The 23,943-nt window shown below is 39.1% G+C and overlaps 1 protein-coding gene across 1 annotated transcript in view; it reads left to right on the top strand.

The window, feature by feature from the left end:
- The window catches only part of CIT (citron rho-interacting serine/threonine kinase), a 160,696-nt gene that overhangs the window by 28,029 nt on the left and 108,724 nt on the right, over positions 1-23,943 (top strand). The window contains exons 6-9 of the mRNA XM_027862269.1: positions 1,595-1,737; positions 2,529-2,622; positions 10,054-10,257; positions 10,660-10,813. Coding sequence (XP_027718070.1) covers positions 1,595-1,737; positions 2,529-2,622; positions 10,054-10,257; positions 10,660-10,813 — 595 coding nt within the window. The remainder of the gene's footprint in view (positions 1-1,594; positions 1,738-2,528; positions 2,623-10,053; positions 10,258-10,659; positions 10,814-23,943) is intronic.

Here is a 23,943-nt window from a genome sequence, read left to right as displayed (position 1 = left end):
GTCTTCTTTCTGATCAGATTGTTCTCCCTAAACTGCTGTAGCACCTGTTGTTGGCTCTAGAACTGATTGACTCTCTGGGGTCTTTGGCATAGAGATTTGCTTTAATATTAGGCCAGACTTAATGGGGTTGCCATGGGTTCGGTTGGGGCCAGCTTAAGTTTGACTTCATCTAAATAAGCAAGGACCAAACTTGGCATCTTGGAGCTTATACCCCAGCATTTCCCTCTATGGGGACTAGCACTCATATAGAAATACAGCAGACATATGGCAGTGGGGTAGGTAGAAAGAATGGCAATGGGCCAACTACTGGATCCTATTTTCAATGCCTAGCCTTGTAGCTCTTGCATCTTACTGTGGGGAATATGGAGGTGCCTGTCTACCCACCTCCTAAAAATGGCAAAAGTGAAAAAAGTGGTGGTGAAAATATTGTTGGACTTGAAGTCAGATGACTTGGACTGGATTGGCTGTGTTGTAGATTCTTGCAACTGTGGGGGGCAACAGGCTTATCACTCCACATTTTGGAATGGGTTCTTCATTTGTAAAATGAGGATAATAATATTAATGCTTGTACTATCTACTCTATAGAGTTGTGAGGACATTGCTTTGTAAATATGTGTATATTTTTTGTGTGGACAAGGAGGAAGAAGCACACATTTATCAAGTACCTCTTATGAACAAATACTATTTCAGTTTATCCTCTTATCAACTCTGGGAGGCAGTTACTGTTATTATCTCCATTTTATAGTTGAGGAAACTGAGGCAGACAGAGGTTAAATGACTTGCCCGGGATTATGCTTCTAGTAAGTGTCTGGGGCTGGATTTGAATTCTGGACTTCCTGCCTCAGGCCCAGTATTGCCTCATAACTGAGGCATGGGCAGACTGTTATTTCATTGGTATAAGGAATTCCTGATGTGGAAACTTTCTCCACTCATGTATACTAGCATTTTGTCCATAATTTGTATTAGAGAGTTTCCTGGGGCACTTAGAGGTTATGTGACTCTCCCATGATCACACATCTAGTATGTGGCAGTGGCATTATTCAACCCTGAGTCTTCCTGACCCAGGCCAGCCTTCTGTCCACGGTGATCTGCTGCCTCTTCTGGTGATACTTAGAGCTTCTCTGTGTGTGGGCTTCCCCCTTAGACTGAGCTCCCTGAGGGCTGGGACTGTCTTTTGCCTTTCTTTATCCCCAGACCTTACTTAGCACAGTGCCTGGCACACAGTAGGCATTTAGTAAATGCTTATTAGGAGCTATTAAAAATGTGAAGTTATTAATAAGAACTAGAGAACTCAGATTTCTTCCTCTTCCTCATCATTATTGCTAATCTAGGCTGATGACTGCTTTTACTTTATCCTCAGGTACTTTTAAATACATTTGTGTAATTTCTAAAAATCACATTAATAATTTTTTTGAATATATCATACTCAGGCTGTTAGAAAGGTGTATTTTTAAAGAGATTTGATCTTTAAAATGCCACACACATCTTGATTGCTTTATGAAAGAACTGTATTATGTCAAAGACTTCGTTTGAGGACTTAATTTAGGAATTCTAGTGGTTGTATGTGATTGAACAGTTTTGTCATTCTCTGCAGGTTATGGAATATCTGCCTGGAGGGGACCTGCTGTCACTCTTGAATCGCTATGAGGATCAATTAGATGAAAGCATGATGGAGTTTTATCTCGCTGAACTGGTATTGGCCATTCACAGTGTTCATCAGATGGGATATGTCCATCGGTGAGTGAGTATTCTGTAGTAGCTCAGTGAAAATTTGTCCTGTAAGAAATCAGTGCATTAAATTATTTGTGCATCAAATGAGTGTACACTCCAATTCTGAAGCAATCTTACAGGCAGCTGGATAAAAGTAAACTTTGTAGAGTGATGGGTACCTTGACAAGAGGAACCATACGGAAGGGGAGCTGTATCTAGAGCAGAAGGCTTGACAGCCCAACCTTGATAAAGGCTCTTTGGGTTGTAGAGGAGAAAAATGGAAGGACGAGGTGCAGGTAACTCGGCTTTAAGGAGATCAGAAGAGCTCTAGAAGAACAGGGAGTTTGTTTACTACTGTGCCAATAAGGAATTAAAGGTATCTGGTGGAATAGAATGCTATCCTTCCTGGTGTTATCAGATTTTCCTCCTCCAACATGTATTCATTCTCTTCTGCACATCTGTGGGAGGCAGCATGGCAGAGGAGAATAGGCGCTGGATTGTGAGCTCTTTATCCTGTGTGGCCTTAGGCGAGTCATTTATTGACTGGGCCTTAGTTTCTTTATCTGTCAAATGAGGCGGTAGGTTTTTTTCTGACACTTGAAATACTACAATTATATCATATTTTCCCCAACATTTCCTTTTGCTTTAATCTGTACTTCAAAAATATGTGCTCATATTTCAAAAATGATTCATTGCACTTAGATCTCTAAAAACATACACTTAGATGCTTGACGGAGTTGACAGCTCAGTATGAGCATTTCTCATTGGTTCAGAGCATAGCCGTGGTTTTTGAGTGTTTGTGTTTGCCTTTCCCACAGAGACATCAAACCAGAGAACGTTCTCATTGACCGGATGGGCCATATTAAGCTGGTAGACTTTGGAGCAGCTGCCAGAATGACTACAAATAACGTGGTGATGAATTTAGAAAAACTTGGGGGAGAAATTTGGGTGGTTTGCTTAAGAAAAAAAATGCTTATTTGTTTATAATTCACATTTCCTTTCTGCTTTAGAACATTGCTTTTGCTTATACTTTCACTGTGTTTTTTTTAATTAATTAATTTATTTTTAGTTTTCAACATACAAACATTCACTTCTGTGAGATTTTGAGTTCCAAATTTTCTCCCCATTTCTCCCATCCCCCCGTCCCAAGACGGCATACAATTTGATATAGACTCTACATCTAGATTCATATTGAACCTATTTTCACATTAGTCATGTTGTAAAGAAGAATTAGAACCAGTGAGAGAGACCACAAGGAAGAAGAAACAAGCAAACAAAAAAGAGAGAAAGCAAATAATATGCTTTGATCTGCATTCAGACTCTGTGGTTTTCTTTACATCAAATAACACAAGGCATATCAACTGAAGGTACCTAAACTCTTAGGACGTGAAGGTTCACAGTCATGGTCTAGTTTGATGTGCTTACTTTGTTGAGTACGTCATCTCATCAATGAGTACTCCTTCCACTAGTACACATCACAGCTGATTCATTTGTCATTTCATGTGATTTTTATCCGTGGGCTCTCATGTAATTCCTCCATAGTGTCTGAGGCCAGATTTGAGCTCAGGTCCTCTTGACTCCAGGGCCAGTGCGCTGGCCACTATTTGGACTTCTAATAACTTATAGTTACTAGTGCAGTATTCAGGTTATCTTTTATTCCTCACTTTTCGCTACATTGCTGGCCTACTTTCTTCTTCTACTATGTATTTATTTTCTTAGTGATGTCTTTGACACCATTTCTTGCTAGCAAGGCATTAATCATGTGTCTCATCCTACTTATGCACATAATATGTTTCTAGTGCCTTTTGGGGCATATGCAATTTGGATTCTCTGGAGAACATGATATTCCGTGACTCTAGCCATTAGAATCATTAGAAGAATATTGATGTTAGACAAATGTATTTTTTGTATTCAGTGAGCGTTTTAGGATTATGGAAAGCACTGCGCATTTTGTCAGATGTAATTAATATGTAGTATTTGTCACACACACATACATACACACACAGTTATACTGACTCAGTACAACCTGCACGTCACGGTACTGGTTCATTTGTTATGTTTTTCTTTGTGGATTACTAGGCTGATATCTTTTGATTAATTTTGGATCCCACTGAGAAATCCCTGTGGGGCTTGACATGGTCAGCACAGTGCCATTGACAAATAGAACATTTGGAGGATCTCGCCATCTATTGATAATCATTTTCCATTTGTAATCTGGGTACCTATTGGTGGTCAGCACTTTTGGTGAGCTTCTATCCTTCCTCTTTCATGCCTCTTCGATGTTGATAATCAAAGAATAGTTAGAATTTTCTCTATAGTTTAGTTTATAAGAAGTCTTTTATAATTTTGCAATATTATAGAGTTGTGGTCACATGAATGTAATGCAATATTACCATGGGACCATGGGAAGACATATGAACTGATGCAAAGTGAAGTCACCACAACTAGGAAATGTTGCATATAATGACTACAATGGTGTAATTGGAAAGAACAACAACAAAAACGAACCGAGGGCTATGAAATTATACTGGCCAAGCCTGGCCTCAAGAAGTGATGTGGAAAGACTTTCTGCTTCTTTGCAGAGATGGGGGGCTGGATGTGGAACACTGACTGTGATGTTGGCCTCGAAGCTGGTTAGTTTTGTTGGGGTTTTTTTTTTTCCTTTTTTTATTCTAATAAGGGCTAATTTTCTGGAAGTGGGAGAAAGGAAGGAAACAGAGTAATGTAGTGTGACAAACGAAAAGTTTGAGAGACGTCCTTTCTGAGTAATTAGTCATTTTATTAATTATTGTTAGTGGATGATTAATGAAAGGATCATTTGGCTGTCTCTTCTAAGCCAAAGATGGATCGTGGCGGCTTCTTGATGTTTATGTGCCCTTGGAAGAGTGGGTGTTCCTGTTGGGGTAGTAATCAATTCTGATAGGTTAACAGTTAATAAGAGAATGAATATTATAATGAGAGGTGGACCTGTTGTAATGAGGGGTTCATCTTAGATTAAATTCTTTGTAAGGTTTTCTGGTTGGGTGGAGCAACAACGCCACCTAGATAAGATGGTTTAGGTGGGGTAAAATTTTGGGCAGGGTCAGGGATCTCCTTGAAAAACTGAACTTTGAATGAGGAAATAGAAAAAGGAAAAAAATCCTGGATCTCCCCAATAATTGGTTATTTAATCATCATTTCTCTCAGTAGATAATACAAAAACGAAAGATCAATAAAACTTTATTTTTGTAATTTGAAACAAACTTAATGTGATGACAGATTAAAACACATGGAAGGAGATAGTAGCAAAAGCTTGCAAGCAAGAAGGGGAGGTGGGCTGATGGAACTGCTGCAGGGTCTGTAGTTCTGCAGTCATTGGATGATTGCCCCAGGCACTGAAAGAGTCTGAGCTGGAAGAGAACACAGACTTAATCTAGTCTAGTCCGGGGCTGGCCAGGAGTGCCTTCATCTCAACCAGCAGAAAAAAAGCTTCTGCTGCAAGACTTACAGTCAGTGCCCTTCCTAAAATGTCATGGCCAGCACTTAACGCAGCACGCCAGCTGTGGTCTAACTAGGGCACAGTGCAGTAGGATTAGGGTCTCCCTCGTCCTGGATGTCTTCACTGTTGATAAAGCCCAAGACTGTTTGACTGCTGTGTCTCTGCTAATTGGTATTGAGTTTGTCACTCAGTTTTTTTCTTTCCCACTGGACTGTAATCTAGCCGTGGCTTGCCCACTCTGGACTTGGGCGTTTGACTTCTTGGACTCATGTTGGACTCTATATTTTATCCTTATTAAATGATTAAAATTTCATATTTAAAAAAAAAAAAAGCAACTCAGCAAAAAGCAGCTGAGCAGAGTGAGCCTGTAGTAAGCTTGTCAGGAGATCCAAGGTAAGCGTATTATCCCAATAGCATTTATAGATAAAACTAGCAGGACGGCAACAGCGTTGCTCTCGTGATCTCTGCCTGGCATTGATGGTAGTGGGCTTGTGCATTTGTACTTTGTATGCCTCATTGTCCAACGGGCTGTTTGAGGAGGTGGAGATGATACTTAGCAAGATGAAGGAAAGAAGTCTACTGCGTTAAGCCAAGGTTACAATTTAGTACAGGTTTTTATTACAGAATTTTTCTTGGAATCATAGAATTGGAACAGAACTGAGAAATCATCTAGCCAAGAGCCGAGAATCCCCCAGCCTGATCCTCCAGCATCTGCTGGGGAGCGATGGAGAGAGACAAAATCAGCTCAGTAAGGAGAAGGAAATTCCGAAGGCGATTGGTACTGATTTGGAGAAGTTTAGGGGAAATTGAGGGAAATTTAAAGATGGAAATTTCCACGTCTAGATTTTCCTTCTGTTTTCTGTGAGAGAAGGTTGCAGGGGAGGAGCAAGTTCAAGAAGTAAGAGGAACTGAGAGAGGGAAAAGGCGATGGGATTTGGTAAAAGTTAAGTCAACATTGGAGAAGCAGCATGGTGCGAGGCAGAGACGGATGAACTTGGGGCACTGAATTGAAAGTCAGGGGGCCTGAGTTCGAATCTTGGCTCTGCCACTTACGACGTAAACAAGTAAAGCTCTGTGGGCCTCAGTTTTTTCATCTGAAAATTGGGGGGGTTAGATTAGATGGCCTTTAAAGTCCCTTCCACCTCTAGTCTGTGATCCGTCTTCTAAACAGTAGATGATCTGACTCTGAACAGACAGATGATTCTGAAATGACTGTGATGTCCATAGTCAGTTACTTCCTCTTTGAGATGGAGTGGATGATCAGATGAGCTCGTAAGTGTAAAGCTCTTTGCCAGCTCTCAGATACCAGGCTGATGGGCTCTCCAGGTGCCTTCCATCTATGCTCTATATACCTTGTTGCCATCTTGCCTGTTAGAATGTAAGGTCCCTGAAGGCAGGGACCTCCTTGTTGCTTTTTCTTGTACACGGTGCCTGACCCATAGAAGGCACTTTTCTTAGTTGACTTGAATTGATCCGTGTCAGAGACAGTATGGTCAATTTAATTTTTTTTTTTTTTTTGTGGTATCATTTCATGCTCACTATGTCTACCACCTCCCAACTTTCTTCCTGAAGAAAGTGTTCGTGATGTGCAGCTTTGAGCCCTCTAAGCCTTCTGTCTGCATACTGTCAGCCTCAAAATATGTGTAAACTTAGTTTAGGAAATCTTGTCAGGGTTTTTGCAGGATTTCTCCATTATTTCGTTCTTTATGGTTTGTGTGTTGGCACGTAAGCTGCAGTGATGTTCCTGACGATCTCTTTCTTTGTGTTCATTGTGAACACCACAAAGTGATGACCAAGAATCCAGTGAAATGATGTTTCTTGTTCCTTTGGGCCTAGGATAAAATGTCTTTTGCCCATTTCTATTTTTACTTCTCCAAAGAGAACCTACAAGCTGTCTTTTTATTTAGCAGTGACTTTGTCATGCCTTCTGGTTTCATCTTTAGCAAGAGTGTTGATAGGAATGTGGTTCAGTTCCTCCAGTACAGCGTCTGCTTGCTGATTACTGGACAAAGAAAATACAGCGTGATGTCATCTATGAATAGGAGCAGCTGGAGGACCTGACTATCCATAGAGAATTCCTCTCCAAATTGAACTCTCTGCTGAATTTCTTCTATGACACTGGGTTATGGAAGAATGATCTGCCTTCTGAGGAAGGTGGAGGGGTGGAACTTGCTGCCGAATCCAAATGGATTCCAAATGTCTCTTAATTGAGCAGGCTCCGAATGTTGAAAGAAACATTAGGTCATATCTCCTTTACCTTTTGTACCTTCTGGGAATAGGCCAGTAGCCCAATAGGCCGTAGTCAAGCTTGGGCAAAGAGACCTTGGGTTACTTCCTAAGATGAGTAAATCTACCTTTAGGGTCAGATTTTTCAGTAGGCATAGTGTGATATTTTTTCTTACCTTCAGATGTATTTATACATAATAAAAACGTGTGTGACCACTTACTTGTTGATCTCTGAATATCTTTTAGTAGGGCACAGAGCCTGCTAGCAGAGATCAAAAGATTAAAATGCAAATTGCCTGATTGAGGTGACACTGAATGATGTCCATGGCTGTGTGGTCAGTCAATGAATTGTGTGTCAGATCCTTTCTTGTTTTGATAGAGGGTAAAGGTACTGAATTCTTGAAGGGTAGAGAAGAGTTAAAGAAAGGAGTCTGAGGAGACACTTCTCTGACTATACAGTTTTGCCTTTAGCAAACATTTATCTGTGTGCATGTAGGTCTTTTTTGTTGTTTATGATTGATAATAGTGGCAGCTTAGTGAGAATATTGAAAATAATGACATCACTTTCGGTTATGTAGTTTTCAAAACCTGTTAACATAGAGTGTGTGCCAGGTGTTTTGTCAGTTTGTCAATAATATGTGAAGATTGATCATTCAGCTCCATCTTGACAATTTGGGATCGTTTGTTTTCATAAACACGACGAGAAGTTCAGTCACATCACTGATATTATATCTGGTAAAATACCTGTTGACTGTGGAGAGGCAGAGTGATGGAGGGGAGAGGCTGCTGTTATTGGGGCAGTGAGACCAGGGTTTGAAATGGTCAGAATGGCCGAATCACTCTATTTCTCTTGAGTCTCAGTTTCCTCATTTGCAAAGTAGGCATAGTGATGATTGTACTGCCTCCCTCCTAGGGTCTCAGAGTTATATGTCCCCACCATTGGAGATTGTGCACGTAAAGCATTTTGACATTTTAAAATCAGTGTTTGCCCTTATTACTATGCTAGTGGCATGACTAGAGTGAAGCCGTGGTACAGATTAGCCAAAAATCTTTGTTGAGATGCAATGTGATTTTATTTGCCTTGGCATAGTTTTGAATAATAATAAAATTAGTTATATAAATTGAAAGAAGTTGGTTTGGAAATATAATGGATAACAGGTAAATCAGATTGAGGTTGACATTTTTTTTCCTACATAGAGAATTTCTACATGGATAATTATGAGATGGCCATTAATTTTTAAAATTATATATTTATTTATTTTGTTAAATATTTCATAGTTACATGGAACAATTTTTTAAACATTCATTTATTATAATTTTGAGTTCCAAATTCACTCCTTCCTTCTTGCCCCTCCCCCACTTCTTATGAAGGCAAACAATGTGATATTGATTATACAAGTCATATTAGCCACGTTGCAAAAGAAAACAAAGACCAAGAAAAATAAAGTAAAAAACAATCCTTCAATCTGCATTCAGAGTTCATCAGTTCTCTCTGGAAGGTGGATAACATTTTTCATCATGAGTTCTTTAGAGTTGTCTTGTATCATTGTCTTGATCAGAGTAGCTAAGTCTTTCACAGTTGATCATCCTAATATACTGCTGTTACTTTGTACAGTGATCTCCTGGTTCTGTTCACTTCACTCTGTATCAGTTCATATATGTCTTCCCAAGTTTTTCTGAAACCATTCCCCTCATCATTTCTTATAGCACAATAGTCTTCTATCACAGTCATATACTGCAACTTGTTCAGCCATTCCCCTATTGATGGGTATCCCCTTGATTTCCAATTCTTTGCCCCCCCAAAAAAGATTTGCTATAAATATTTTTGTACAGATAGGTTCTTTTCCCTTTTCTTTGATCTCTTTGGGATACAGATCTAGTAGTGGTATTGTTGGATCAAAGGGTGTGCAGGTGTATAGCCCTTTGGGTGTAAGGGTGAGAAAGTTGATTCATTGAGGACCCCTAATCTATTCCAATCAGTATCAATCAGTTTGATATAGGGGTAGTGATTGTAAGTTCTGTATATTTGGCCCTAGAACTGTGAGCTGTAGATTGTAAGTTCATTTGTTTAATCATAGGAAGGTAACTAGAAGTCCTCTACCCTTGTTTTTCCTTGTCGTGGTGATCAAGGTGACTCAACTATGTGAAAAGTCCTCCAATTTATTTTTGTACCTCTGGACCATTCTCTCTTGTCTAACACAAGCAGGTGACCATCTTATGACCAGTCAGCAGAGATACCCCATGCTTCATCCAACCTTCACCTAACTCCTCAAACCCCATCCCCCCTCAAACTGATCTGTCATTTTTGTCCCTTAAGAGCAAGGTCTATCAATCAATGAGATTCTGTATTTCACTATGCCTCTTTTATATATTTGGGTATCATACTCTATAAATACAAGGTCTTGGAAGAAGGGGACATCTCAGATGGTGAGGAAGATCTGAGGTCCACTTCATTAGAGGAGACCATGGACCCTTTAATAAAGTGCCATTGGCTCAGAGCGCTGCCTCAGTCTCTTTTATTGTGGGATGGACAATTTTAATCCCCAGAGTTCCAAATTGTTCTCCAGAATAGTCGGGCTAGTTCACAACTCCACCAAAAGTACGTGAGTCATACTAATTTTAAAAAATTGTTTTCTTAGGTGAACTCCAAGCTTCCTGTTGGGACACCTGATTACATGGCACCGGAAGTCCTGACAGTGATGAATGGAGATGGCAAGGGCTTCCATGGGCCCGAATGTGACTGGTGGTCATTGGGAGTCATTGCTTATGAAATGGTTTATGGAAGATCACCTTTTACTGAGGGAACCACAGCAAAAACTTTTAATAATATCATGAATTTCCAGGTAAAGAATTATTGACAGTACAGTTTTACATTTTACTTGGCAAAGAAAAAAAAAGGTAGTTAACATTAGAAAGCCTTTGAATGCTTGATATAAGCAAGAAGACATCCATCCTTTCAGAAGGCGCAATGTTCTGATACGTCAGTTTTGCCGAAGCTGTTCTTGATTCATTCTTGTGAAAATGTCCTCCTCATGTGATTATCAGTGTCGGGTTTAGAAAAAAAAAATTTGATGATGTGAAGAGGCCATTTATTTTGGGAAGGATGCCTTTTTGTTCATTATGAAATGAATGGTGCAGAACATCTATTTATTTCATAAAACCTGAATGAATGGAAGGTAGTAACTTAGTTTAGGGTTAAGATAAGTAGAATCATCATTACGATATTTTTTTTCCTTTGAAAACAGCGGTTTCTGAAGTTTCCAGATAGCCCCAAAGTTAGCAGTGAATTTCTTGATCTGATTCAGAGTCTGCTGTGTGGACCAAAAGAAAGGCTGAATTATGAAGGTCTTTGTTGCCATCCATTTTTCTCAAAAGTTGATTGGAATAACATTCGTAACTGTAAGTAAAACCTGCTTTCATTAAATTTCAAATTCAGGCATTACTAAACCTCAGTGAAGTGAGATTTCTGAACTTGTTATGGCTGAGAGAATCTGGCATAAATTACATAGATAAATGGTTTGCTTTTTTAAGAACATAGAAAAAGGTAATATCATAACTGTCATTGAGTAAAAATGACATTAAAAATGTTTGCAAAGAACAGGGCCAGTTATGAAACTTAGTTTTTTACATGTCAACTGAAACCCATCACTTTAGAATCATACAATGATAGAGTTGGAAGGGACTGTGTCGTGTGTGTGTGTGTGTGTGTGTGTCTGTCTGTGTGTGTGTGGTCTTCTATTTGACAGAATTTATCTCTGATAAAATACAGAACATAGTATTTGTTCATTTATCCTTCACATGCTGCAAAAACCAAACACAAAAATTGAAGAGTCATAGATCATCTAAGCCAACCTCTTCATTTTACAAAGAGTCTGAAATCCAGAAAGGGAGATTGACTTGCCTGTGGTCAATGTCACTAGTTTGTGGCATAATGAGTACCAGAAATAGCCCTGTTCTCATTATTCACCAGGCTTCTACCAAGAGAACTCCTAGAATCATGCAGAATCTACTGGAGATAGGAATGGTGGGCGTTTAACAATTTCATAATGACAATTTCTGAAACCTGATTCATTATTTTGGAAACCTAACTAATTAAGAGTGGTTATGATCACTTGTTTCTAGATCCTTGTGATGTGATATTATTTCAGAACTTTGGCCACTGTATTAATTTTCCCATGTTGCCAACTGACCAAGCCCTACTTGGTCATTGTTTGGGCCCTGATTGGCTCAGAATGAATATAAATAGCAATTGTTTCCGTTTTGGCCAGAAACCCTGAGGGTCTTCCCCTCCGAGATCTATTTTTTTTTAAAGAGGCTGTTCTTTGCCTCATTTCTTTTTTAAGCCTTAATCACTGAATGGGCTTTGCCTCAGTCAGACTGAGACAAGTTGAAGACCTTAGCTTGAAAAGGCCCAGGTCCCCCAGTGCATCCTGGACCATGTCCTGTTGTCCTGATCTATATCTGGCCACTGGACCCAAATGCCTCCAGAGGAGAAAGTGAGGCTGGTGACCTTGCACAGCTCTCCCTGACTTAAATCTAATTCACTTGCACGTCATGGCATCACCTCCCTAGTGTCATGGTCCTCTTTGAGACGAAGAATAAACAGCAGCAATTTTCACATGTTGTAAATAAATAATCTGACAAAATGGATGACATCTCTCTAGCTGGTAAAGTAAGCATGTTATCAGTGCACGTCAGTTAAGAGCTAAAGTGAGAAATCACAAAGTCAGGCTTGCTTCTGAATAGAGCAGCATTTGAATGAAACGTCACGAGCAATTCAGCATGAAGCAAAGACTTGATGGTTTCTGGTTGTGAGCCGCTTTGATGATGTAACTTTCTGTTCAGATATTTCCATCTGCAACATTTTCATAAATCATTCTTCGCAAAATGGTATAAATCGTATATTTGCTGTATAGTTGATTTTTTATTTTCCTGTTAAAAGCTTGGATTTGAGTTATTCTGGAAGCATTTATTTCACTGTTGTATTGTTTAGCATTATTCTCTAATCTCTTAGAAACAATCAGCACTTATTCAACTAAATTATTTTCGGTTATGTCATTCAGTGTACAGGGATTAATTATCTGAATAACTTTAGTAGTCTGTTTGCGTTGTTGTTTTGTTACATCAGTCTTGTCAGCTAGTAAGTGTCTGAGGCCAGATTTGAAATCGTGTCTTCCTGACTCCATGCCCAGCAGTGCACCACCTAACTTCCATCAAATGACGTCTAAAATTCCTTGCAAATCTTGGCTTATGTGATTCTATATCATTACAGCTCTACAAAAAGGAGCAATTTTAAAAAATAGAAATGATACTAAAGGAAAAGAGTACTGGAATCCCTGAGTGATAGAAAGCCTAGGACTGACTTCTCAATACACTTCTCAAACACTGATTCTTCTCAGATATGGCTAGGAAACTATATTAAATCCTCTAAGAAAGAGGTTCAAACACATAGACGGTGGCAACTCTCCTGGGCAGGCCAGAACTAGATTAAAATATAATTGGGGAATATTTAGTGAAATAAATAAAAATACAATAACACGTAAATAAGGTATTTTAAAACTAAGTCACTATCCTCTGACAGGGATCCTTATATATGGATTAGTGGCTCCATGTTTAGTTACTTTGAAAATAGTATAGTACAGACCAGCCATCAGATTGTATAAATGGGTCCCTGACATCCTTTTATGATTCTTTTAATAAGCAATGAGCTAGAATGATTTTTCATCAGTTATTTATCTATTTGAAAGAGAATCTAACTTGACTCATATTTTTGCATGTCTTATAGTGTCTTGTTTGATGATGATATCAATCTCTTTCTCACCAATGAGTCACCTTGTTCCTCAGTTTGCTCTCATTGACTCGACTATCTATACCTGGATGATACATAAATATATGTCAACCCTTTAGCTTATTCTCTTGCCTCAATCCCATGAAGCTCTGTGTCTCATACATATCTCAAATTGGAGGTTTTGTTGACATTGATGAAGAAGAAGCTTCTCATCAAACTTGCATTACTTTTTTCCGTAGCCAACTTCACTGTCAGTGCCGTTATACATTCATTCAATGTTATAAACCTCCAAAGTCTTTCGGACTCATTTCTGCCTTTGACTTAGCTGCTTAATCTGACCACTTCGTTTTCGCGTGGTATTTCCTGTTTCTACTTTTTCTATATCATCCCTAGCTTAGTATTGGAGCTTGTTATTTCTTGCCTGAACTGTTACACCTTTTTCATACCAGATTTTCAGCACCAGTGCTTTCCAGTCTATCCTTGCTAGCCCAGCCAAAATGACTTGGTCTTTCTGTGGCTTTGATCGTGCTATTTCATTTCATTAAAGCTTTGTAATGGCTTCCTCTTCTTTCATTATTATTTTTTTTTTATTTCCTACATTTTGTTTTGACACCACAAATACTTCCCAACAAAAACCCTGATAAAGTCCTGTATGAAGGAATTTTCTCCCTTCTCCCCCGCAAAAGTATCAGTTCTTAACAGAAAGGATATTTCCTTTAACTTTGACAAAATGTATTTCCATTGACTGTTGTATTTGACCAGAGTTTTGTTGTCTTTCAATTTTGATTTTATTTACATTGCTATCATAGTATATTGTTTTCTTTTGTTTCTTTCTGCTTCCTTTATTCTCTAATACTTCATACAAGCCATATATTTCCCTAAATTCTTCATATTTATCATTCCTTATGGCACACTTTGTTCAGCCATTTCTCAGTTGTTGGGTATTTATTTTGTTTTTAGCTTTTTGTTTTCACAGATAATGCTGCTGGGAATATTTTTGTACATATGAGTGTTGCTTTTTGTTGGTTACCTTCTTGGAATATATTTCCCAATAGAAGACTCCCTGGATCTAGGGGTAGGAACAATTTAGAATCTTTTCTTCAATAATTCCAAGTTGTTTTCTAGAATGGTTGGATAAATTCATTATCAGTGAATTACTGGTCCTGCTTTTCCACAGCTCCTCTCATGATGAGATTTCTTTTTCTTTTAGCATCTTCGATGGCTGATTTTTGTGCAGTGATAGCTCAATCAAAAAAAATTCTCTTACTGATTTTTGAACACTTTCTCTGGTGCTTGATAGTTTGTATATTTTTGGCTGACTCCATTGACTGCTTTTCTACTGGAGAATAATTCTTAATTTTATGTCTTCATTGTACATTTTTGGATGTTACATTTTTATCAGAGCTATTTCTTGCAAAGACATTTTTTCCCTAAGTCCATTAACTTTTGATTGTATCTGCATTGGTTTTGTAATGTGTGAAAACTTTTCAATTTTATGTAATTGAGATAATCATTTTGCCATTTCTGGTATCTTCTATCCTTTTATCTAGTTACAAATGTTTCTCTAATTATAATATATTTTATTATTTTTCATAATGTTTATCCACTTGGAATTATTTTGTGCAATAAGGTAAGAGATGCAATCTGAAACTATTTTTCTATGGCTTTCCCTTCTTGAAATCAAATGCAGATTTATCATTTACAGTATAGCTGAGATTATTTCAGGTTCCTCATCACTTCCTATTCCCTTTCGTGTCCCATATTCATTTTTTTTTTTTTGGGCTAGGCAGTGGGGTTAAGTGACTTGCCCAGGGTCACACAGCTAGTTAAGTGTTATGTGTCTGAGCCCAGACTTGAACTCAGGTCCTCCTGACTCCAGGGCCACTGTGCCACCTAGCTGCCCTCTCCCATATTCATTTCAGGCCCATCTCTTTGTCATTTCTTTGGACTCCCATGTCCCATCCTGACTTCTGAAACTTCACTAAATGGCATTGTAGGAATGGAATATGCTTCTTACTCTAGACTTCTAAGTCTCCCCTTTTCCTTTTATCATGTAAGACACTGCTGAAATCCCATCATCTTCATGAAGGCTTCTTATGGCAATCACAATAATTTACTGCATCTTCAAGCTTTGCCTAGTCTGGACATGAAACCTTTATGGCCACTTTCTCTGATCTTTATCCCGATTATATATTTATCTTCATCACCTATGCTAAAACTATGCTTTTCTGTGGGATGTGTATGATATACTTTTTGTTCATGTAGAAGTGTAATGTCATAAATGTGAACATATGGCTTAAATTTTGACCAGTAAGATGTAAGTGGCTAGTTCTTATATTTCTTTTGTTTAGCACCTTGCACAGCTCAACATTAGTCACTTGAATATTTTTTGTTGGTGGTAAAAATCTTGGTTACCAGAAGTACCTTTTAGAAAATGAAATTGAAAATGTTTGATTTAATATTTATTGAATGCTCGCTGTGTCCCTGGCATAATTCTGAACAGAGATTCATTATCATTATCAAACAACATTTATTTATGTTCCTTTATGTACATGGCACTATAATAACTGGTACTCATTTACTTCAGCTGCTTTGAATATAATGTCACTGTCTGTAAACTCTGGGATGATTAAAAAGTCCTAGGATCTGCATGGGATAAGTTTAGGCATTTTTTTTTTTTCCTTCTAAGACTTAATACTATGCCAGATCTTCACAAGTAAATCAGACCCTTTGGTGGGATGCATTAACTCTTCAGTTCACTAAAGTACTGATTATCATGGAGTGGTCAGATGATACAACGAAATGCCTAATTAGCCCAGAGAAATAGTCATTGAAGGTTCCATTCATAGCCCCAAAATTAATGTTGTCTGCGATGCCAGAAATAGTTAGTGGGGTGACTGTAGCTCAGATGTAGTCATTGAAAAAGAAGTGAAGGAACATTGAGCAAATCCAATTTTTTTTTCCTTCTTGATTTTTGTTTGCATTTCTTCTTGTAAAAATCTTTTATTGAATGTCGGAATAACAAAAGAAATTATAGAAAAGAATTTAACCATAGCTCTTAAAATAACTCTGTTTCCAAAGTCTTATTCTGACATGCATCTTAGAAATGCAAAAATATTTATAAAGTTCCTTAGCTTAAACTGTACTTAAGTTCATGCGCCTATAGGAATTGTTCCTGCAGTGGCTTCACTCTCTTGATTGGTGACTGCCTCTCTTGGAACACTTTCAGAAAAGCTCCTAGGCATCCTGTAATATTTCCTCTTAGGGAACCTTTTCCATGGCCTCTTCTGCCAACCAGTTACCTGTAGCTCCTCCAACCTTTTAGTCTTATAATCATGGACCATAATTAATCAACTCTGCCTTTGGTCTGGAGTGTGTCAATCTACTACTCTCTGGTCTTACTTACCATCTCTATAATTTCAATGGCCAAAACACCCCTTTGTGGCCATGCTTTACTATATTTGTGTGATTTCAGCCTTTAGAATGTTAGTTTCTTGAAGGAAGGGCCTATTTTTGGTATTAGGCTGCTTACCAGAATAAAGGTCTGCAGAACTTTTGTGCTGATCTCATTGTTGTATGCCTGTGAAACCTGGACGGTCTACCAGCATCATGCCAGGAAACTAAATCACTTCCATTTGAATTATCTTAGGAAGATTGTGAAGATCACTTGGCAAGATAAGGTCCTTTCTCCAGCTGAACTGCATAGAGCTTTCAAACTCTAATGCAGGGAGTGCAACTCTGATGGGCTGGCCATTTTGTTTGAAGGCCAAACATATGCTTGCCTAAAAGACTGTTTTACAGAGAACTCACGGGGCAAGTGCTCATGAGGAAGTCAGAAGAAGAAATACAAGGACACTCTCAAGGTCTCACTAAAGAATTTTGGAATCAGTTGTGAGATGAGGACACGTTGGCACAGCACCGCCCAGCATGGTGTGCCCACATCAAAGAAAGCACTGAGCTCTATGAGCAAAGCAGAATTGCAGTAGTTCAAAAGAAACGTGAGATGTGCAAATCTAAGAGACATCTCCACTCCAAATGTTCATATGGACTATTTCTGCCCAACCTGTGGTAGAGCCTTCCCAGCTCATGTTGTTCTGATCAGCCGTGGTTGGGCGCACTGTTCCTTGACCCAAACATGGTGATGTCATTTTGGTCCCCTTTGAGAACCAAGGACGAACTGCAACAACAGCAGTCTTTCCTTTTGTGTCGATACTCCGTACATTTTAGCAGAGTGTTTGGAGCATCTAATGGAGACCTTATAAATGCTTTTTTCTTTCATTTAGTATCTCAAACAGATGTCTGAAGTAAAGCAACAACAACAACAAAGAAAAACCAGAAAAAAAGAATTTCACATTCCCCTTGTTTTTATGAATGCCAGCTTTTAGTGTCAGGCAGTTCTCCTCCATGCCTATCATCAACCTCTTGTGTTTTCAGACCATTTCTTCTTGTTTGTCTTCAACAAACATGATAAAAACTCATAGGAGGACGTTAGTCATCCATCAGTCCTCTCTTATTCATACTAATTCAAACTTTTAAAAAACCCTCTAATTAAATAAAATAGAAACTAAGAACCTGTATATGCATAGTACCTGTATAAAATAAGAACCTGTACACTGTTAAAAAAACTTTTAATTTACTTTGGTTGTCTTTTTCTTTGGTTTATTTAGTCATATCCTCTTAAAAAGTGGCATCCCGAATTAGACACAATTTTGTAATAAGAATTTCCATCTAATCAAGAGGAGAATTACTCTTGGACACCATACGCATTAACGTATTTCACTAGCATATAGATTTTTTGATAGTAGTGTGTGATTATTGAGCAAATTGCAGATTACAATATGTGATTGCCAAGCCACTGTCAGTGATTTCTGAAAGGGCATGGAAGGAGGTAGAGTCAACATGGAGCAATGAGAGAAAGTGGTACAGCCTAGCTTCTTACCAGATTTCCCCCACGATGATCTAGAAAATGGGACCAGACTGAATTATGATTGGGAAAGCCAAGAAGAAGTCACAGTGAGTCATTTTTCCAGCCTAGAGTGGCTTAGGGAGATAGATGAAATCTGTGGGTCCTAGGGATGGGGTCTGGCCAGGAGAGAATGGGGGACAGGAGCATTCTAGCACCCAAAAACTGAAGAGGGATAAGAATGAGCACTAGGGAAGGAAGCACCAGGGCAGAAAGATCCATGGGGATCCCTGAACCAATGCTGGGTACAGGAATGAGTGACATCTGGCAGCCAGCTCTGTTGCCCACTGCCCAGTTCTAGGCCACAGATCTAGGTTGGAAAGGAGCAGTCACAAGCATTGTCTCTAGCTCTGTACTGAGCAAGGAGGAAGTTCCAGAAATGTTGCTGAATGGCTCTGATTCCAGGAGCAGAGCTGAGATTCAATTCTTTAGCCTTTAGCCCAGCATGTCAACCTGCATTGGAATAACCAGGACTAGAGTTCCAGACCATAGCAGAGCAGGAAGTTCAGCTGCTCTGAATCATAGAGCTTCTCAGTGGACAATAGTGACTTGAGTCCTGTAGCAGTCTACAGAAACTCCCAAGGGCAAGCCTACAGACCCAAACTTGAGTCAGGAATTTTCAGAGCTTAGACAAGGAGGAAAGTGAACAGAACTCCCATCTGAGGTCACATCACTTTAGGAGCACTAAAAACTTGCAGATTCCCAGCCTGACCTTGAAAGCAGCTTCGGGCCAGATATCTCGCCCCCAGAAGTGTGTGCAGAGTCTCGTACTAATAAAGTCAAGAAGTGGGAAGAATGAGCAAACAAAAAAAGTCCTACCATGAAGAACACTTATTGCAACAGGGAAGCTCATGGCACTAACACAGATGAGAATGACTTGTAGAATGACTCCTACAAGCAAAGCCTCAAAGAAGAATGCACATCAAACAGAAGCCAAACATAAATTCCTAGAAGAGTTAAAGCAAGAGTTAAAAAATTGAATGAAGGTGGTAAAGGAAGAAATGGGAAAAGAAGTGAGAGGTAGGGAAGAATGATAGGAAAAGAGAAGTAAAAGCTTTTAAAAAGAGGTACAAAACTTTACTAAAGAAAATAACTGAAAATTAGAAGTGGCCAAATGGAAGCTAATGACTCTATGAGACATCACGAAATAATAAGACAAAGTCAAAAGTCTGAAAAAAGAAACCATGAAATGTCTCATAGGAAAAACAACTGATCTGGAAAACAGATTGGGGAGAGATAATTTAAGAATCATGGAATAACTGAAAGACATGAACAAAAAAGAGCCTACGCATCATATTTCAGGAAATTATCAAGTAAAACTGTCCCAGTACCTTAGAACCAGAGGACAAAGTAGAAATTGAAAGAATCCACCAGTGTCCCCCTGAAAGAAACCGCCGAATGAAAACACCCCGGAATAATGAAGCAAAAGCCCAGAGCTCCCAGATCAAGGAGAAAATACCACAAACAGAAAGAATTCAAGTACACAAAGGAGCCACAGTCAAGATCACACAAGATTTAGCAGCCACTGCTCCAAAGGAGTGGAGACCATAGAATATGATATTACAAAAGGTAAAGGATCTAGGCCTACTAGAATAGCCTACTCAGCGAAGCAGTATAATACTACAGAGGGAAATGGATATTTAACAAAGTAGAAGACTTCTAAACAATCCTGATGAAAAGACCAGAACTGAGTATATAATTTGACATAGAAAACACAGGTATCAAGAGAACCATAAAAGGTCAAACATGAGTGAGTAGTCATATGGGACTAAATAAAATTAAATTGTTTGCATTCTTATATGGGGAGGTGATATGTGTAGTCCCTTAGAACTCTGACATCAACAGGAAATGTTGTCTGTGGTTGTGGTTTATCCTTCATTCTTGAAGAGGACCAGGACATCAGAAAGATGATACCGTGACTTGCAGGTGAATTGGATTGAAGTGAGAGAGGCCTGTACAAAGTCACCAGCCTCACTTTCTCCTCCGGAGCTCTCCGGGTCCAATGGCTAGATATAGATCAGGACCCCTGGAGATGACCCAGCACCAGGGGCCACAGAAGGAGTCTAATTAGACAGAGGGCCTGGGAATGATCTTGTTATGTTTTGGTGATCTCAGAAGAAGAATGGAAAGGACAGGGAAGAGGAACATACTGGCAAAGTGTAGAAGAGAGAGGGAGAATGGGGGTGCAAAGCAGGAGTTTATGCAGCAGGGAGGGAGTAGTGGGAAGGCAGCAGAAGATACTGAGCTTCACTCATCTGAACAGGATAAAGGAGGGAAACATACACATACACACAGCCAAACAGAGAAATGCATCTAACCTTACAGGCACATAGGAAGGAGAGGGATTAAGGGAAAGTGGGGGAGATAAGAGGGAAGGAACTTTATTTTTTTATTTTTGGGGGGAGGGAGGGTACTTTCAAGGAGGCATTAATCAGAAGCAAAACAGACTCTTAAAGACAGGACAAGGAAAAAAGAAAGAAAAGTATTAGAGAATAGTTTGGAAGGAAATACACAGCAATCATAACTGTGAATATGAATGAATAAACTCACCCACAAAATGGAAGAAGATTACAGAATGGAGTAGAAACCAGAATCCAACAATATGCTATTTATAAGAAGCACACTTGAAATATAAAGATACAGAGTTAAAATACGGGGCTGAAACAGAATCTATTATGTTTTAGCTCATGTGAAAGAACATGGAAAATAAGAGTAGTATCACAAAGTTGAAGAAAGGAAAAAGTCCTAAATTTTCAAATAGAGAAGAGAAGAGTAGAGTATAAATTATAGGCCAGTGACCTTGACTTCAATTCCTGGAAAAATTCTAAAACAGATCATTAAGGAGATGGTTTGCCAACATCTAGATGGGGAAGTGGTGATTTTGTGACTTTAAAAACAGGTCATGGGGACAGCTAGGTGGTGCAGTGGATAGAGCACTGGCTCTGGAGTCACAGGACCTGAGTTCAAATGTGACCTCAGACACATAATACTTCCTAGCTATGTGACCCTGGGCAAGTCACTTAACCCCAATTGCCTCACTAAAAAAAAAAAAAAAAAGTACAGGTCATGATAGACTAACCTCAGTTCCTTATTTGATAGGTTTTCTAAACTAGTAGATTAAGGCAATGCTGTGGATATAGTTTACCTAAATCTGTAACAAACCTTTTGAAAAAGTGTCTCGTTCTCTTCTAGTGGAGAAGATGGAGTGACGTGGATTAGAAAATAATACAATAAGATGGAATCAGGACTGGTTGAGTTTCTAGACTCGAAAAGTTAATGGTTCCATGTCAGCATTGCAGGGAGGTCTCCAGTGGACTACTTCAGGGATCTTTCTTTGACCCTATGTTGTTTAATGTTTAAATCAGAAACTTAGGTGGTACTCAAAGACCTGTGTGGTATGTACGCTCATCAGATTTGTGGAAGTCAGAGAGCTAGGAGGAATAGGATCGAAGATTTAAAGCTGGAGAGGACCTTAGGGGCTCTCAAGCCTAACCCTCTCATAAGTGATTTGCCTGTAGTCACATGCTAGTAAGTGTCTGGGGTAGTATTCAAACTCAGGTCTTTCCTAACACAGTGGATGATGAAATCAGGAAGCAAACAGATCTTGAGAGGTACAGCATTAGGCTAAATCTAATCAGATGAAATTGATTAGGGATAAATGTGAGATATTTGGGTTCAAAAAAAGTTAACTTCACCAGACCGAGTTGTGGGGAGAGATGGTTAGATAGCTACTGTTTTGAAAACAACAACAACAAAACACCTGGGCTACAAGCTTAATATGAGTCAGCAGTGTGATATGGCAGCCACAACAGTTAATGGCATCTTGGGCTGCATTAAGAAGGTCATAGCGTCCAGGAATACAGAGGTGGTAGTCCCTGGACTGTATTTGGAATATAATTTCCAATTTTGGGCACCATGATTTAAGATGTACATTGATAATCTAGGGAGTATACAGAGGAGACGTAAAATTAAAGTTATTCCTTCTCCTCCCCCTCCTTTCCCTCAGCCTAACAAAGCTAAAATTTGAAGGGAAAAAGTTATCTGGAAAAAATTTTTGCCTTAAATTTCCCTGAAGATCTTATTTCCAAGAAATATAAGTAATGGATTCAAGTTTATAAGACTAAGAGCCATTTCCCAATTTGTAATTGCTTATAGTATGTGAACATGCAGTTTTCAAAAGGAGAGATCCAGGCTATTAACAGTCATATGAAAAAAATGCTCCAAATCACTAATAATCTGAGAAGTACAAATTATAGTCTTAGGTTTCATCTCACACCCAGATTGGCAAAAATGACAACTGTTGGAGAGTTGCAGGAAAACAGGCACACTAATGTGCTGTTGGTGGAGCTATGAATTACTTCAGACATTCTAGAAAGCAGTTTGGAATTATGCCCGAAAGGTCACCCTTTGACCAAGTGATAACCACTTTTGGCAAAAAGACCTATATCGTACAAAAAAATATTTTTAACAGCTCTTTTTGAGGCAGCTAGGTGGCACAGTAGATGGAGCATTGGACCTGGAGTTAGGAAGACCTGAGTTCAAATGTGACCTCTCATTTACTAGCTGTGTGACTTTGAGCAAGTCACTTAACCACCGCCTCAGTTCCTCACTTGTAAAATTGGGATAATAACAGCACCATTTACCTGTCAGCATTGTTGTGAGGATCGATTGAGATGATATTTGTAAAGTGCTAGGCACATAGTAGGCACTTAAAAAATGCTTGTTTCCTTCCTTCCCTTCCTTCTTTTGTGATGGCAAAAAACTGGAAACTAAGTGATTGTCTATCAATTGAGGAACTGCCAAACAAATTATGATATATGAATATAATGGAATGTCATGTGCAGTTAGAAATGATGAAAGGGACAGTTTCAGAAAAACCTGGGAAGACTTGAATGAACTGATGCAGAGCGAAGTGAGCAGAACCAGATCAGTTTATACAATAACAGCATTGTAAAGACAGATAATTGTGCACGGCTTAAGACTTCTGATCAATGCAGTGAACAGGTATAATTCCAGAGGACCGATGTTGAAGCATCTTCCCCAGTGCTTAGCAAGGTACCTGGCATGCGATAATTATGAAATAATCGGTTGTTGACTTGATTCGACTTGACTACTTACCTTCTGCCAGAGAAGTTATAGACTCAAGAGGAAGATGAGACATACATTTTTTTTTAGATGTGGTCAGTGCAAGATTTTGGTTTTTTTTAACTGCATATTATAAATTTCCTCCCTCCTGTCTGCCCCCTCTCCCTTCCCCTCTTCCTTCCAGTTGGGAGGTGGAATTGGAAAGAAGAGAAAGTAAATGTTATTTGGAAAAAGCAAAATAATTTAAAAGTTCAAATAAAAATTTTTAAAAAATCATTCAGTGACATTAAGAAAAATGTTTCCAGAGGCTGGTGAAGGACTTTGAGCCCTTGAGCCACGATAGGTGAGGACCAACTGAAGAACTGCAAACATTGAGCCATGAGAAGAGAGTGTCTAGAAGTAGTGGAAGGGTCAGTGAGTGAGAGAGGGGTTAGGTGGGCCTTGTCCGGCCCCAGGGGGCGGTGCCAGATTCAGTGGGTAGAAGCTCGGAGAAATGGTAGGTTCCCCCTCCCTGGAGATCTTCCAGCAGAGTCTGGGTGACTTGGGCTCGTGGGCTGTGTTATCTTGAGGGTTCCTTTGATGTATGGTTTGGACTGGAGGGACACTGAGGTCTCTTCTGATTCTCAACTTCTGTGATTTTCTGAATATCGAATCATGTCTGGCTCTTCAGCTCATGCTTCACCGTGGTCTATA

Source organism: Vombatus ursinus, unplaced genomic scaffold (assembly GCF_900497805.2).
Source record: "Vombatus ursinus unplaced genomic scaffold, bare-nosed wombat genome assembly UNPS02001287.1, whole genome shotgun sequence".
In the NCBI taxonomy this organism is placed as follows: domain Eukaryota; kingdom Metazoa; phylum Chordata; class Mammalia; order Diprotodontia; family Vombatidae; genus Vombatus; species Vombatus ursinus.
Note: the sequence above shows the minus strand (reverse complement) of the source record. Positions and strands in the feature narration are given on the sequence as shown.